This window comes from Thamnophis sirtalis, unplaced genomic scaffold (assembly GCF_051295495.1).
Source record: "Thamnophis sirtalis isolate CommonGarterSnake01/CBP01778 unplaced genomic scaffold, rThaSir2_p1.2 scaffold_15, whole genome shotgun sequence".
NCBI lineage: Eukaryota > Metazoa > Chordata > Lepidosauria > Squamata > Natricidae > Thamnophis > Thamnophis sirtalis.
Window position 1 is genome coordinate 36,983,897 of NW_028261395.1, and position 12,112 is coordinate 36,996,008.

A 12,112-nucleotide genomic window follows, 5' to 3' on the forward strand; every position below is an offset into this window, starting at 1 on the left:
ATGCTTTAATCCCATCACCCTGGAGCTGAAGGGGGAGATCTTTGTTATGTAGAATAGACTGACCTATGTAGAATAGACTTATGTAGAATAGATTTTTAATGGCCCATTGTCAAAGGTGGGGACTACTAAGAGTGAGTCTGTTTCCTGCATAAAAACATGTCTCTCCATTTCTTAATCAGGGAAATATAATATTCTGCCTTTTCAATATTTCCCAGGATGTTTCATTTTCTAGGAGAGGGGTGGGTTTTAACTTCCTACAGGGCCTTGGAAAATAGCTTGACCCCCTCCTCTCTGTGTTAGCCCCTCAAATATTTGAAGCCTGCCATCCTGTCTCCCCTGGTCCTTCTCTTCACTAGACTAGCCAGGCTCAGTTCCTGCAACCGTTCATTGTATGTTTTAGCTTTATCATCTTGGTTGCTCTTCTCTCCACTTTTTCTAGAGTCTCAACATCTTTTTTTATAGCCTGCATACAAAACAATTGCAAGAGAGCCAAAAATAAAATGATTTTGGCTTGAAATCAGGTAACCTCGGACCACAAGAACATCATAATAATAGTTCAGGTCACTGATTAACCAGATAAGGCAGGTTTATCACTCTTTAATGTGCCATAAAAGTCTTCAGTGGTTGTGACATCTGGAGTCTGGCTGGAAGTGTACACAGACCCAGCCTATCTGAAAACCTTTGGCCTATTTTTCGTAGCAACCCAGACATGCAAATTGGTGGAGAGGGATTATGTTTCAATGGGGTTGATCCCCCTCTTCTTGCAGCAGCCCCTTAGATATTAGAACACTGCTATCATGTCACCCCTAGTCCTTCTTTTAATTAAGCTAGAATAATAGAGTTGGAAGGGACCTTGGAGGTCTTCTAGTCCAACCCCATGCTTAGGCAGGAAACTCTACACCACTTCAGATAAATGGTTATCCAGCATCTTAAAAACTTCCAGTGTTGGAGCATTCACAACTTCTGGAGGCAAATTGTTCTACTGTTTTAATTGTTCTAACTTTCTCCTTGGTTCTAAGTTGCTTCTCTCCTTGATTCGTTTCCAGCCATTACTTTGTGTCCTGCCCTTAGGTGCTTTGGAGAATATCTTGTGTAGGAAGTTAAAACCCCACCCCTCTGCTAGAAAACTGAAATATCCTGGGAAATATTAAGAAGGCAGAATATTCTATTTCCCTGGATGTGAAAAGGGAGAAACATGTTTTTTAAAGACAAAGTAGCTCCCTGCCCCCTCCACCCTTTGTCAATGAGCCATTAAAGCCTGAGCTAGTCTACTCTACATAACAAAGGTAGGATTGGCCTTCCACAGAAACTCACCACATGGCACCTGGGAAAATTACATCAGCCATCAAGACAACCAAACTTGGACTCAAAGCACAGCCTACAGAGTTGCCCCTGCATGGCCCTATGGGAGTTTGACAACCCATCAGAATACAAGATCGAGATCAAAGGTCAGAGAGGGCATAAAACCAGGAACTTTCAGCATCTCACTCTCTTTTTCTTCTTCACCCAACATCTGCAAGCATCTGACCCCTCTTTTCTGTTCAGGAGCTCAAGCCATGTGATCCTATCCACCATTAAAACCATCTTTCCAAGCAGCCTCCGTGTTTCCAGTGACTTTTTCCCCACTTGGAACTGAACCAAGAAGGACTTTTCTTCCAACACTTGACTCCCTCTTCTTTGTGGCAACCCCTGAGATATTGAAACACTGCTATTTTGTCTCCCCTAGTCCTTCTTTTCACTAAACTAGACATACCCAGTTCCTGCAACTGTTCTTCATATGAAGAAAGGTTGTTTGGAAAGGTTTTAAAAAGGCACAGGAGAGAGAGAGAGAGAACTTGCCTGATTTAAGGGAAAGCAGCAAAAACCGGCCAAATGCATGTTTTTCAAGGTTGAATTAAAACTTAAAACGTGTTATTATTTATTTATCATGACATTGTACCATAGAATGTAGATCAGAGGTGGGTTCCTGCCAGTTCTAACTTCTTCTATAGAAGAGGTTCCACAAATCTCCAGTGCCGTTTAGATCCAGTTCCAGCTCCCTCCCCCGCCCGTCCGCACATCATCAAGATGAAGAGTGAGAGGAGGAATTCTGGGAGTTGAAGTCCACAAGTCTTAAAGCTGTCAGGTTTGAACACCCCTGGGTTTTTTTCTAAAGGGTTAGGGTCTTGTAACTTGACAGCTTTAAGACTTGCGTGCTTCAAATGCCAGAGTTTCTGAGCCAACATTTTGGTTGCTAAGCAAGAGCATTGTTAAGTGAGTTTCACCACATTTTACAAGTTGGCCACGCCCATCCAGTTCACATGACTGGCAAGCCTCTCCCACCCAGTCACATGGCCCACCCAGTCACTTGGCTGGCAAGCCACTCCCACAAAGCAGGCCACACCTACAGAAGAGGTTCTAAAAAAATTGAAACCCACCACTGATGTACTGTAGGTGGTTTCTATTGAAAAAGGATATTGTTGAAATGCCTCCTCTTGGTCAGTGCTTATAATAATAAAGGTTAATTTGCCACAAAGGCCCTTGTCAGTGCATCTCTTTCATTTCCTTAGGGTTTTTCTTTTTCAACTTCATTTTTTATTTTATTCAGAAGGTTAAAATACAAAGAATAACTTTATTGCCACTTTGAATGTACACTAATCAGCATACATTGAAAGGCCACACTTGGAATACTGCATTCAGTTTTGGTCGCCACCATGTAGAAAAGATGTGGAGAATCTAGAAAGAGTGTAGAGAAGAGCAACAAAGATGATTAGGGGACTGGAAGCTAAAACATATGAAGAACGGTTGCAGGAACTGGGTATGTCTAGATGAATGAAAAGAAGGACTAGGGGAGACATGATAGCAGTCTTCCAATATCTCAGGGGCTGCCACAAAGAAGAGGGAGTCAGGCTATTCTCCATGGCACCTGAGGGTAGAACAAGAAGCAATGGGTGGAAACTAATCCAGGAGAGAAGCAATTTGGAACTAAGGAGAAATTTCCTGACAGAACAATTAATCAGTGGAACAGAAGTTGCCTCCAGAAGTTGTGAATGCCCCAACACTGGAAGTCTTTAAGAAGATGTTGGATAGCCATTTGTCTGAAACGGTGTAGGGTTTCCTGCCTAGGCAGGGGGTTGGACTAGACTAGAAGACCTCCAAGGTCCCTTCCAACTCTGCTATTGTATTGTATTGTATTCAATGAAATTTAATTGCATATAACTCTCAGAGGGAACTCTTACCTCCAATATACCACATAAACATGATAAAATAAATAAATACAAAATTATGCATATACCCACATATTTTTCCAGACAGATTTGTTTTTCTTCATATGTACATGTATACATCCGAACTAGACTGTGTTGTTTCTGTGTCATACATGTAGGTATATGCATAATTTTGTATTTATTTATTTTGTCATGTGTATGTAATGTATATTGGATGTGGTGACTCTTTAAGAGCTGTATGAAACGAAATGTCATTTTTTAAAATAGAAATACAACTTTCTTTACAAAATAGACAAGAACAAAAATGTGAATTAAAAAGGACAAAATATATTGTTGCAATTGATTTGTCAATGTTACACCACGGGTAATAATATGTGTTTTGGCTTTTTGTCCACTTTGTTAGTTTTTTTTTTTTTTTAACGTTGGGCTGTGTCTCATAAATCGCTCTAAATTTTCTCACAGGAAAATCAATATTGCTTTGGGATAATATATAAACTCAAGCCCAATTCTTTGAGAAAAAATATCAATATGGACATATTGGAATAACAACAATAGAATAGAGTAAGGAATATAGAATAGAATAAGGAATATAGAATAGAATAGAATAATTACTTTATTTTTACTTTAAACGTACGCTAGGCATACATTAAAATGAAATTTAATTGCATACAGCTCTCAAAGGGTCACCACCTCTAATATACACTACATAATATAACATAATAAATAAATAAATAGAGAAATACAGAATTATGCATATACCCACATTTATTTTATGTCATATTATTATTTATTTAAATTTATTGGTCTCCCAACTCCTGTGGACTCTGTGAGAAATGCTGCGACTAATAATATATTTTAAAAAAATCCTTATGGTCATTCTTGAGGAAGGTTCCTAGACACAAAAGGGTGCATCTCTTCACTTCCCCGCCCCCTCCTCTTCCTAGCTCTACAGCTCCACTTCCTGTTTCACGGCCCACTTTCAAGATGGCCGAACGAATAACTTCCGCCCAGAAGTCGCCGTTTCCAATGAGCGGAAAGCTTTCTTAAAGGAACGCCCTCCTCCTTCCGCTTTTCTGCGCCGGCTTGGGGTGGGGGGGTTTGAATCTTTCTAGGAGGCGCATGCGTGAGGGCGGGCTGCTTTTTTGGGGGGCCACCAGAGTGGGCTCCTTGAGGGGCGACGATGGCGGCGGGGTGCCGGGGGGGCTGTTGCGGGTGCTGTTGCTGCTGCTGTGGGGAAAGAGAGAGCCGCACCCCGGAAGAGCTGGTGAGGGGGTGGACTGGGGGGGGGGCTTTCCTTGTTGGACCCCCCTCTTTTCAGCAGATTTGGGGGTGGGGGCGTATTACATTTGCATATGCAAATTAGGCTGGGTCTGGTAGCACTTTATTTGCTGTTTACCTCATGGCAAAGCGAAGAGGGCACCTCTGAGCACATACAGAGTTCATTGTTGAACCAAGAGGTTCGTTCTAAATGGGCTGCCCATTTCCTAAGGGTTTGGAAGGGGGGGGCCAAATACAAAAAGATAAATAAATATTTTTCTTTTTTTAAAATATTTTCAAAGAAAAAATTTAAAAATATTTTCAAAGAAAAAATTTAAAAATATTTTCAAAGAAAAAAATTAAAAAATTTTTCAAAGAAAAAATTTAAAAGATTTAAAAGATTTTTTAAAAAACATTTAAAAAGATTTTTTAAAAAACATTTTAAAAGATTTTTTAAAAAATATTTTAAAAGATTTTTTAAAAAATATTTTTAAAGATTTTTAAAAACCATCTTAAAAGAAATGTAAAAAAAATATTTATAAAGTGACTGGTGAGACCATTACACAAGAAAATGACAGAAATAAAAAACAATAAGAACTTTAAATAAAAACAGAAAGTGGCATTTGCAAAGCAACGATTTCAGCATGGCCTGGATCCCCAAGGCACTTCATGCAAAATCTTGCTTTTTAGTTTGTTCCCCCCCCCCCACCAAATTTTAGTCAGTTATGAATGTACCTGATTTGCCTTTATCGTATTGATCTGTTAATTATTATTTTTATTTTGCAGACCATCCTTGGAGAGACCGAGGATGAAGACGATGCAATTCTGCCCCGTAAAGACTATGAGGTGAAATGCCTCAAAAATGCGTTTCGTTTATTAGAAAGAACATGAAAACATTGCAGAAAAAAGGGAAGAGAGAGAGAAATGTTGCTGGGAGTGGCTGCTTCTCCCCTAAAACACTAAAAATAAAGTTAAGAGTAGTCGCCCAAAGCTGTTTCATCTCCGAATATGTCTCCTTGAGCCTTCTAAATGAGCCTCTTTTTTTTTTTTGCCAAACTCTGTGACTTTAATCGATGTTGGGAAACTAAGCAAAGCCAGAGTTGAGTATCCTTGGAATGGAGACCACAAAGAAATCTTGGGATTGTTGTAGGCAGGACAGGAGGGTCAAAACAACACAGCTTGAAAGAATGGCAATTTTTTTTTTGTACAGCTGGAAAGAAAATGGCTTGGACAAGTAGATTTAGTCACTGTAAAGTGATTTTTTTTTAAAGGGACGCGTGGCTCAGTGGCTAAGACGCTGAGCTTGTCGATCAGAAAGATTGGCAGTTTGGTGGTTCAAATCCCTGGCGCCGCATAATGGACTGAGCTCCTGTTAATTGTCCCAGCTTCTACCAACCTAGCAATTCTAAAGCACGTAAAAAATGCAAGTAGAAAAATAGGGACCCCCTTTGGTGGGAAGGTAAGTACGTTCCATGCGCCTCCAGGCATTGAGTCATGACGGCCACATGACCACGGAGACGTCTTCGGACAGCGCTGGCTCTTCGGCTTTGAAACGAAGATGAGTACCGCCCCCTAGAGTCGGGAACGACTAGCACATATGCGCAAGGGGAACCTTTACTTTTAAAGTGATTTTAGGGTGGCATTTTCAGTTACTCCAGAGCAGGTGGCTTCATTTACTTAGCAGCCAGCTTCTTGCAGCACTCAAAATTAGGGTTGGTGAATTATGTTCGTACAGGTAGTCCTCGATTCACGACCTCAATTGAGCCCTGAATTTTGGTTGCTAAGCGAAACATTTGTTGTGAGTTTTGCTCTACTTTATTACCACCTTTCCTGCCCCCAGTTGTTAAGTGAACTGCTTGCAGTTGTTAAGTGAATCTGGTTTTCCCTGTTGAGTTTGCTTGTCAGAAGATTGCAAAAGGGGCTCATGTGACGTCGGGAGGGTGCAGCTGTCAAATATGAGTCAGTTGCCAAGCATCTGAACTTTTGATCACTTGAATGTGGGAATGCTGCCACCCTGATCGTAAGTGTGAAAAACAGCCGTAAGTCACATTTTTCAGTGCTGCTGTAACTTTGAACAGTCACTAAATAAACTCTTGTAAGTCGGGGACTACCTGTAGTGGGATGTTTGGATTGCATGTTACATGGCTTGGCGTAATGTTGGCTATCGCCTGCTTGTCTCTTCCGGTTGGGTAGCCTTTCTAAAAGTATTGGCATTTTATTTTTCCCCTCCAGAGTTTGGATTATGATCGGTGCCTCAACGAACCGTACTTGGAAGTCCTAGAAAGTCTGGATAACAAGGTAAGACATAACGGGAGCCTTTTGATCGCGGTGGGTTATGAGTTTAATAAATCAAATTGTAAAAGGCCACTCGCATTCCTGGGGAGAGAGGAAGTTTTGAATGTTCTTCAAAGCGTGTTAACATTACTGTGACAGGTCGAATACTTCTCTCCACACAGTAGAACCTCCGGTCACGACCATAATTCGTTCCATGACTGGTCAGAGCTAGATTTGGTCGTGACTCAAAATTTGGCGGATACAAAGAAAAAAAAATGGTGCGGAAGGGGAAATCAGCCGCTGCCACGCTTCTTCGCCACCCGAGTATGTGTTAATGCAGGGGTCGGCAAACTTAAACACTCAAAGAGCCATTTGGACCCGTTTCCCACAGGAAAGAAAACAGCGGGAGCCACAAAAGTCCTAACTGGAAGCCCCCCGTTCAATTCTGGAGCTGACTGGAAGTTCAGTTCCCCCACAATAAGAGTCTCCTCCTAGCGCAGCGTACTTTTTCCTCTACCTGTCATAACCGAAAGCCCTATCAATTGTGGAGACAACTGGAAAGCCCTCCCCTTGCCATAGAGTCTTCTCCTGGCACACTGTGCTTCTCTTCACGCCTCAATTGTGGCACCAACCGGTGATGGAGCCGCAGCAGAGGAAGGAAAGAGCCACATGCGGCTCCAGAGCCGCACTTTGTTGACCCCTGTGTTAATGAACATACTCAAACCTTTTCTGAATTTTTTGGCCGGAACCCGATTGGGTCGTGGTCAGAAGCATTCACGACCGGAGGTTCTACTGCCGTGATGGTGAAACAATGGTGCTCTCTGCGGGCACGCGAGCCGTCACTCAGCTCCGCCACATATGCGCATCCATAGGGGGGGGGGGGTTCACATGCACAGGTGGGAGGGCAGGAGGAGCATGGAGGGTGAAGTGCATCCCCTGTGCTCCCTTTTGGATGCCAGGGGGCCTTCAGGGAGGGCTTCCGGAGCCCAGGGGAGGCCGTTTTCACGCTCCCAAAGGCTCCCAAAGGCTCAAGGAAAGCCTCCAGAGGGTGGAGGGTGAAAAACAGGCCTCCCAGAAGTTCCAGAAGTCTGAAAATGGGTCTGTTTCTGGCCTCCGGAGCCTGGGGAAGACCATTTTCACCCTCCCGGAAGCTCAAGGAAAGTCTTCGGATCCTGGGGAAGGCGAAAACACACCCACAAACAAACACATGTGCTGTGGTGCAGGAGGCTGAGTGGGCCACAGGGTGTTTGTGTGTGTGTCATGTGTGCAGGCGGGGGAGGGGTCACAGGAGCGGATGCATTGCATTGTGGGTGTGTAGGTAAAAGAGTAATTACAGGTGGTCCTCGACTTAATGACCAACATTTCTGTTGCTAACATCCCGTTAGCTGATTTTTGCGACCTTTCTTGACACCATTGTTAGGGGAATGCTGCAGTTTCTTAAATTAATCACACGGTTGTTTAAATGAATCTGCCTTCCCCGTTGACTTGTCCAAAGGTTGCAAAAGGTGGATTGTGTGATCTCAGGACGCTGAGACTGTCATAAGTACAAGTCAGTTGTCAAGCATCTGAATTCTGATCAGGGGACGATGGGGATGTTGCAATGGCTGTAAATGTGGCAAATGGTCATAAGTCACTTCCCCTCCCCCCGAGCCATTGAAATGCATTGGTCACTAAATGAACTGTTGTAGGTCGAGGATCAACTGTACAGAACAATGCATGTGTTTTTTTAATTCAATTGCTAAGGTTTTCGGGTCAGGGAATATATCAATACAATACAATAGCAGAGTTGGAAGGGACCTTGGAGGTCTTCTAGTCCAACCCCCTGCCTAGGCAGGAAACCTTACACCACTTCAGACAAATGGATATCCAACAACATCTTAAAAACGTCCAGTGTTGGAGCATTCACAACTTCTAGAGGCAAGTTGTTCCACTGAATAATTGTTCTCACTGTCAGGAAATTTCTCCTTAGTTCTAGGTTGCTTCTCGCCTTGATTAGTTTCCACTCATTGCGTCTTGTAAATGTCTTCAGGTGCTTTGGAGAATACTTTGACTCCCTCTTCTTTGTGGCAAACCCTGAGATATTGGAAGACTGCTATCATGTCTCCCCTAATCCTTCTTTTTATTAAACTAGACTTACCCAGTTCCTGTAACCGTTCTTCCTATGTTTTTGCCTCCAGTCCCCTAATCCTCTTTGTTGCTCTTCTCTGCACTCTTTCTAGAGTCTCCACATCTTTTCTACATCGTGGCGACCAAACATTGGTTGCTGTAAATAGTTTTTCTCTTTGTAAACTAATCTAATCTTTGCGGAGGAGGCTGAGTTGGAAGGTCTGATTGCACTTCCAAAGTTGAACCGTGTGTTTTGGCGTGGATTTGACCAACACGGAACTTTTTATCATCCACGCCCCAGGTGGCCCGTCCAACCTTTGCCCAGGGAATGTTGATGGAAGGAAAAGCAGTCAGACCATCGATTGGCACAATGCAGTTATCAAAATGCTCTGAGGCACGATTTGGAGCTGAAAGTGAAAACGCAATTCTGGTTTTCAATGTCTATAGAGATTCTCAGATCACGGTTGCCCCAAAGGTGCTTTCTTTTTTCAGGAGGCAACTGGACTTCCTTGTTTCTTCTTTGGAAGACATTTCGCTTCTCCTCCCAAGAAGCTTCTTCAGCTCTGACTGGACGATGGTGGGGAACGGAAGGATTTTATGCTCCTTGCAGAGAGCTGGTCATTTGCATTCTTTTAGTGGGACGTTGAGGCACTTGGAGGTTTGTCTGTGTCTCCTCAGGGTCCTCTAACTCGTGCAAACGGTTCCTGTAGTCTGCAGTTTTTCCGGAAATAGGTTCATACTCTTACATCATTCGAAGGATTTTCAGAAAATATTTCTTTGGAACAACCATGACCTGGATGACTCAGGGTTGTGGCCCGCCAGCTGCCAGCACAGCTGGCAGCAGATTCGGACAGTGAGGAGGTTGGGGAGGAACCTCTGTGCCGCTCGCTTGAATGATTTTAAGATTCAAAATCCCTTCTTCCCTGGTCTTCTGAATGGCTGGTTGTTTGAGGTTTGAGCTTCCCTCTCCTTAGGGCCAAAACCATCCAGGGGACCTCATGCCAGTCCCTCTTTCCCAGCCCTGGGGAGCAAGCAATGGCCAACCACCTCCAAAAGGGAGTTTTCTGCTACCAGTTCTACGGAACCTGTCAGAATTTGCTGATTTCACCCCTGCCTCCAAGTGGCCTCAACGACTCTCTAAAACAGTTGGTGTCAAATTTGATCGCGTCACGTGACATATCACAACATTTAGTGCCTTTGCGGAGGTAGGGTGAGCATGGTCTGTGCATGATACCCTTCCGGCCCGCCGGATGGGCCGCCAGTTTGACAGGCCTGCTCTCAAAGGATGCCAATGACCAGCTGTTTGCAAGGAGCATAAATCCATCCATTCCCCATTGTCCCATCAGAGCTGAAGAAGCTTCTTGGATGAGAAGCAAAACATTTTCAAAAGAAAAACAAGGAGGTCCAGTTGCCTCCTGAAAAAAAAAAAAAACCTCTTTGGGACGTCCGGTTTTAAACCTTTTCTTTTTAAATGACCGTTTGTTTAAGCAAGTGTTATAAGCGACCACATCTTCCCAAAGCAGCCATGGGATCTAGAAACCTGATGTTTGCCTTTGTCTTTCTCCCTTTCAGAAAGGCCAGCGCTATGAAGCGGTGAAGTGGATGATGGTTTTTGCCATCGGAGTTTGCACGGGGATGGTAGGTCCACGGGCGGCCTGCTCCGAGTTAGGCCTGCTCTTGTCATCTTTTCCTTAGTGTGCAGTTAGATAACAAGCAAACCGTAAGACAGTAGGCAACATATACGTAGTCCTCGTCTTACGCCACAACTGAGCCCCAAAATTTATGTTGCTAAGTGAGACATTTATGAAAGTGAGTTTTATGACTTTCCTTGCTGCATTTGTTAAGTGAATCACCCGCCGTTCTTAAATGAGTCACGTGGTGGGTAAGTGAATCCTGATTATCCCCATTTTACTTTGCTTGTCAGAAGGTCAATCGTGACTCTGGGACCTTGCGGCTGTCATAATTATGAGTCAGTTGCCAAGTATCGAATGTAAATCCAAGTGCTGCCATGGTCGTAAGTGTGAAAAATGATCATGAGTTACTTTTTTCCAGTGCTGTTGTAGCAGTAGCGACAGCACTTAGACTTATATACCGCTTCACAGTGCTTTTACAGCCCTCTCTAAGCGGTTGACAGAGTCAGCCTCTTGCCCCCAACAATCTGGGTCCTCATTTTACCCACCTCGGAAGGACGGAAGGCTGAGTCAACCTTGAGCCGGTCAGGATCCAACTGCTGGTAATTGGCAGAATTAAGTTGCAATACTGCATTCTAACAGGAAGGAGGGATGGAGGGAAGGAAGGAAGATAGCAAGCACTTAGACTTATATACCGCTTCACAGTGCCTTTACAGCCCTCTCTAAGCGGTTAACAGAGTCAGCCTCATTGCCCCCAACAATCTGGGTCCCCATTTGACCCACCTCGGAAGGATGGAAGGATGAGTCAACCTTGGGCCTGGTGAGATTCGAACTGCCAAACTGCAGTCAGCGGAAATAGCCTGCAGTACTGCATTCCAACTTTGTAACTTTGAACGGTCACTAAATGAACCGTTGTACGTCGAGGATTGCCCATACTGTTGGGTTTTTAAAAAATAAAAAATAAATTGCCTTGTTCCTTCTTCCCTCTGCAGGTGGGCCTTTTCGTTGACTTTTTCGTCCACCTCTTCACCAGAATCAAATTCCATGTGGTTCAGAACTGTATCTTTTCTAGTTTGAGTGGTGGTCTTGAAAGTTGACGGGGGAGAGAGAACTCCAGTCGCCTCCGTTGGAGGATTCCTGCTGGCCTGGGCCGGGCCCAGTGTTTGGGGCCAAGAAATTACTCTCCTCTTGGGCCAGGTACTTTTTCATGAACATCAGTTGGTGCTTCTCCTTCCTTTCCTTGACTCCGTCTCTGTAGCGGTGGAGGACTGCAGCGAGAAAGGTTGCCTGGCCATCTCCCTGCTGGAGCTGCTGGGCTTCAACCTCACCTTCATCTTCCTGGCCAGCCTCTTTGTCTTAATCCAGGTAAGGCTCCCCTTCAGGTTCTCCGTTCACAAGGAATACATTTACAATCAACAGTAAGAGGGCCAGAGAATAGACGGCACTTACGAGAGTTGAAATTTGGGTAGAGTTATCAACTTTTTTAAAATTAGTTTTGTATGTATGTATGTATGTATGTATGTGTGTATATGTATAAGTAGAAGTATAAGTGTTGTGTTTGTGCTGATAAATAAATAAAGGGAGACTAGTATAGATCTATTTCAAGCTATTTAGCTCTCATCAGCTAGCCATACGCTT

General features: G+C 43.7%; 1 protein-coding gene across 1 annotated transcript in view; it reads left to right on the top strand.

The window, feature by feature from the left end:
* Positions 1-4,333: 4,333 nt before the first annotated feature.
* Positions 4,334-12,112, top strand: part of CLCN6 (Cl-/H+ antiporter 6) — a 36,648-nt gene continuing 28,869 nt past the window's right edge. Inside the window, exons 1-6 of the mRNA XM_087701897.1 lie at positions 4,334-4,470; positions 5,250-5,309; positions 6,696-6,761; positions 10,416-10,481; positions 11,467-11,533; positions 11,733-11,839. Coding sequence (XP_087558023.1) covers positions 4,387-4,470; positions 5,250-5,309; positions 6,696-6,761; positions 10,416-10,481; positions 11,467-11,533; positions 11,733-11,839 — 450 coding nt within the window. The 5' untranslated portion in view covers positions 4,334-4,386. The remainder of the gene's footprint in view (positions 4,471-5,249; positions 5,310-6,695; positions 6,762-10,415; positions 10,482-11,466; positions 11,534-11,732; positions 11,840-12,112) is intronic.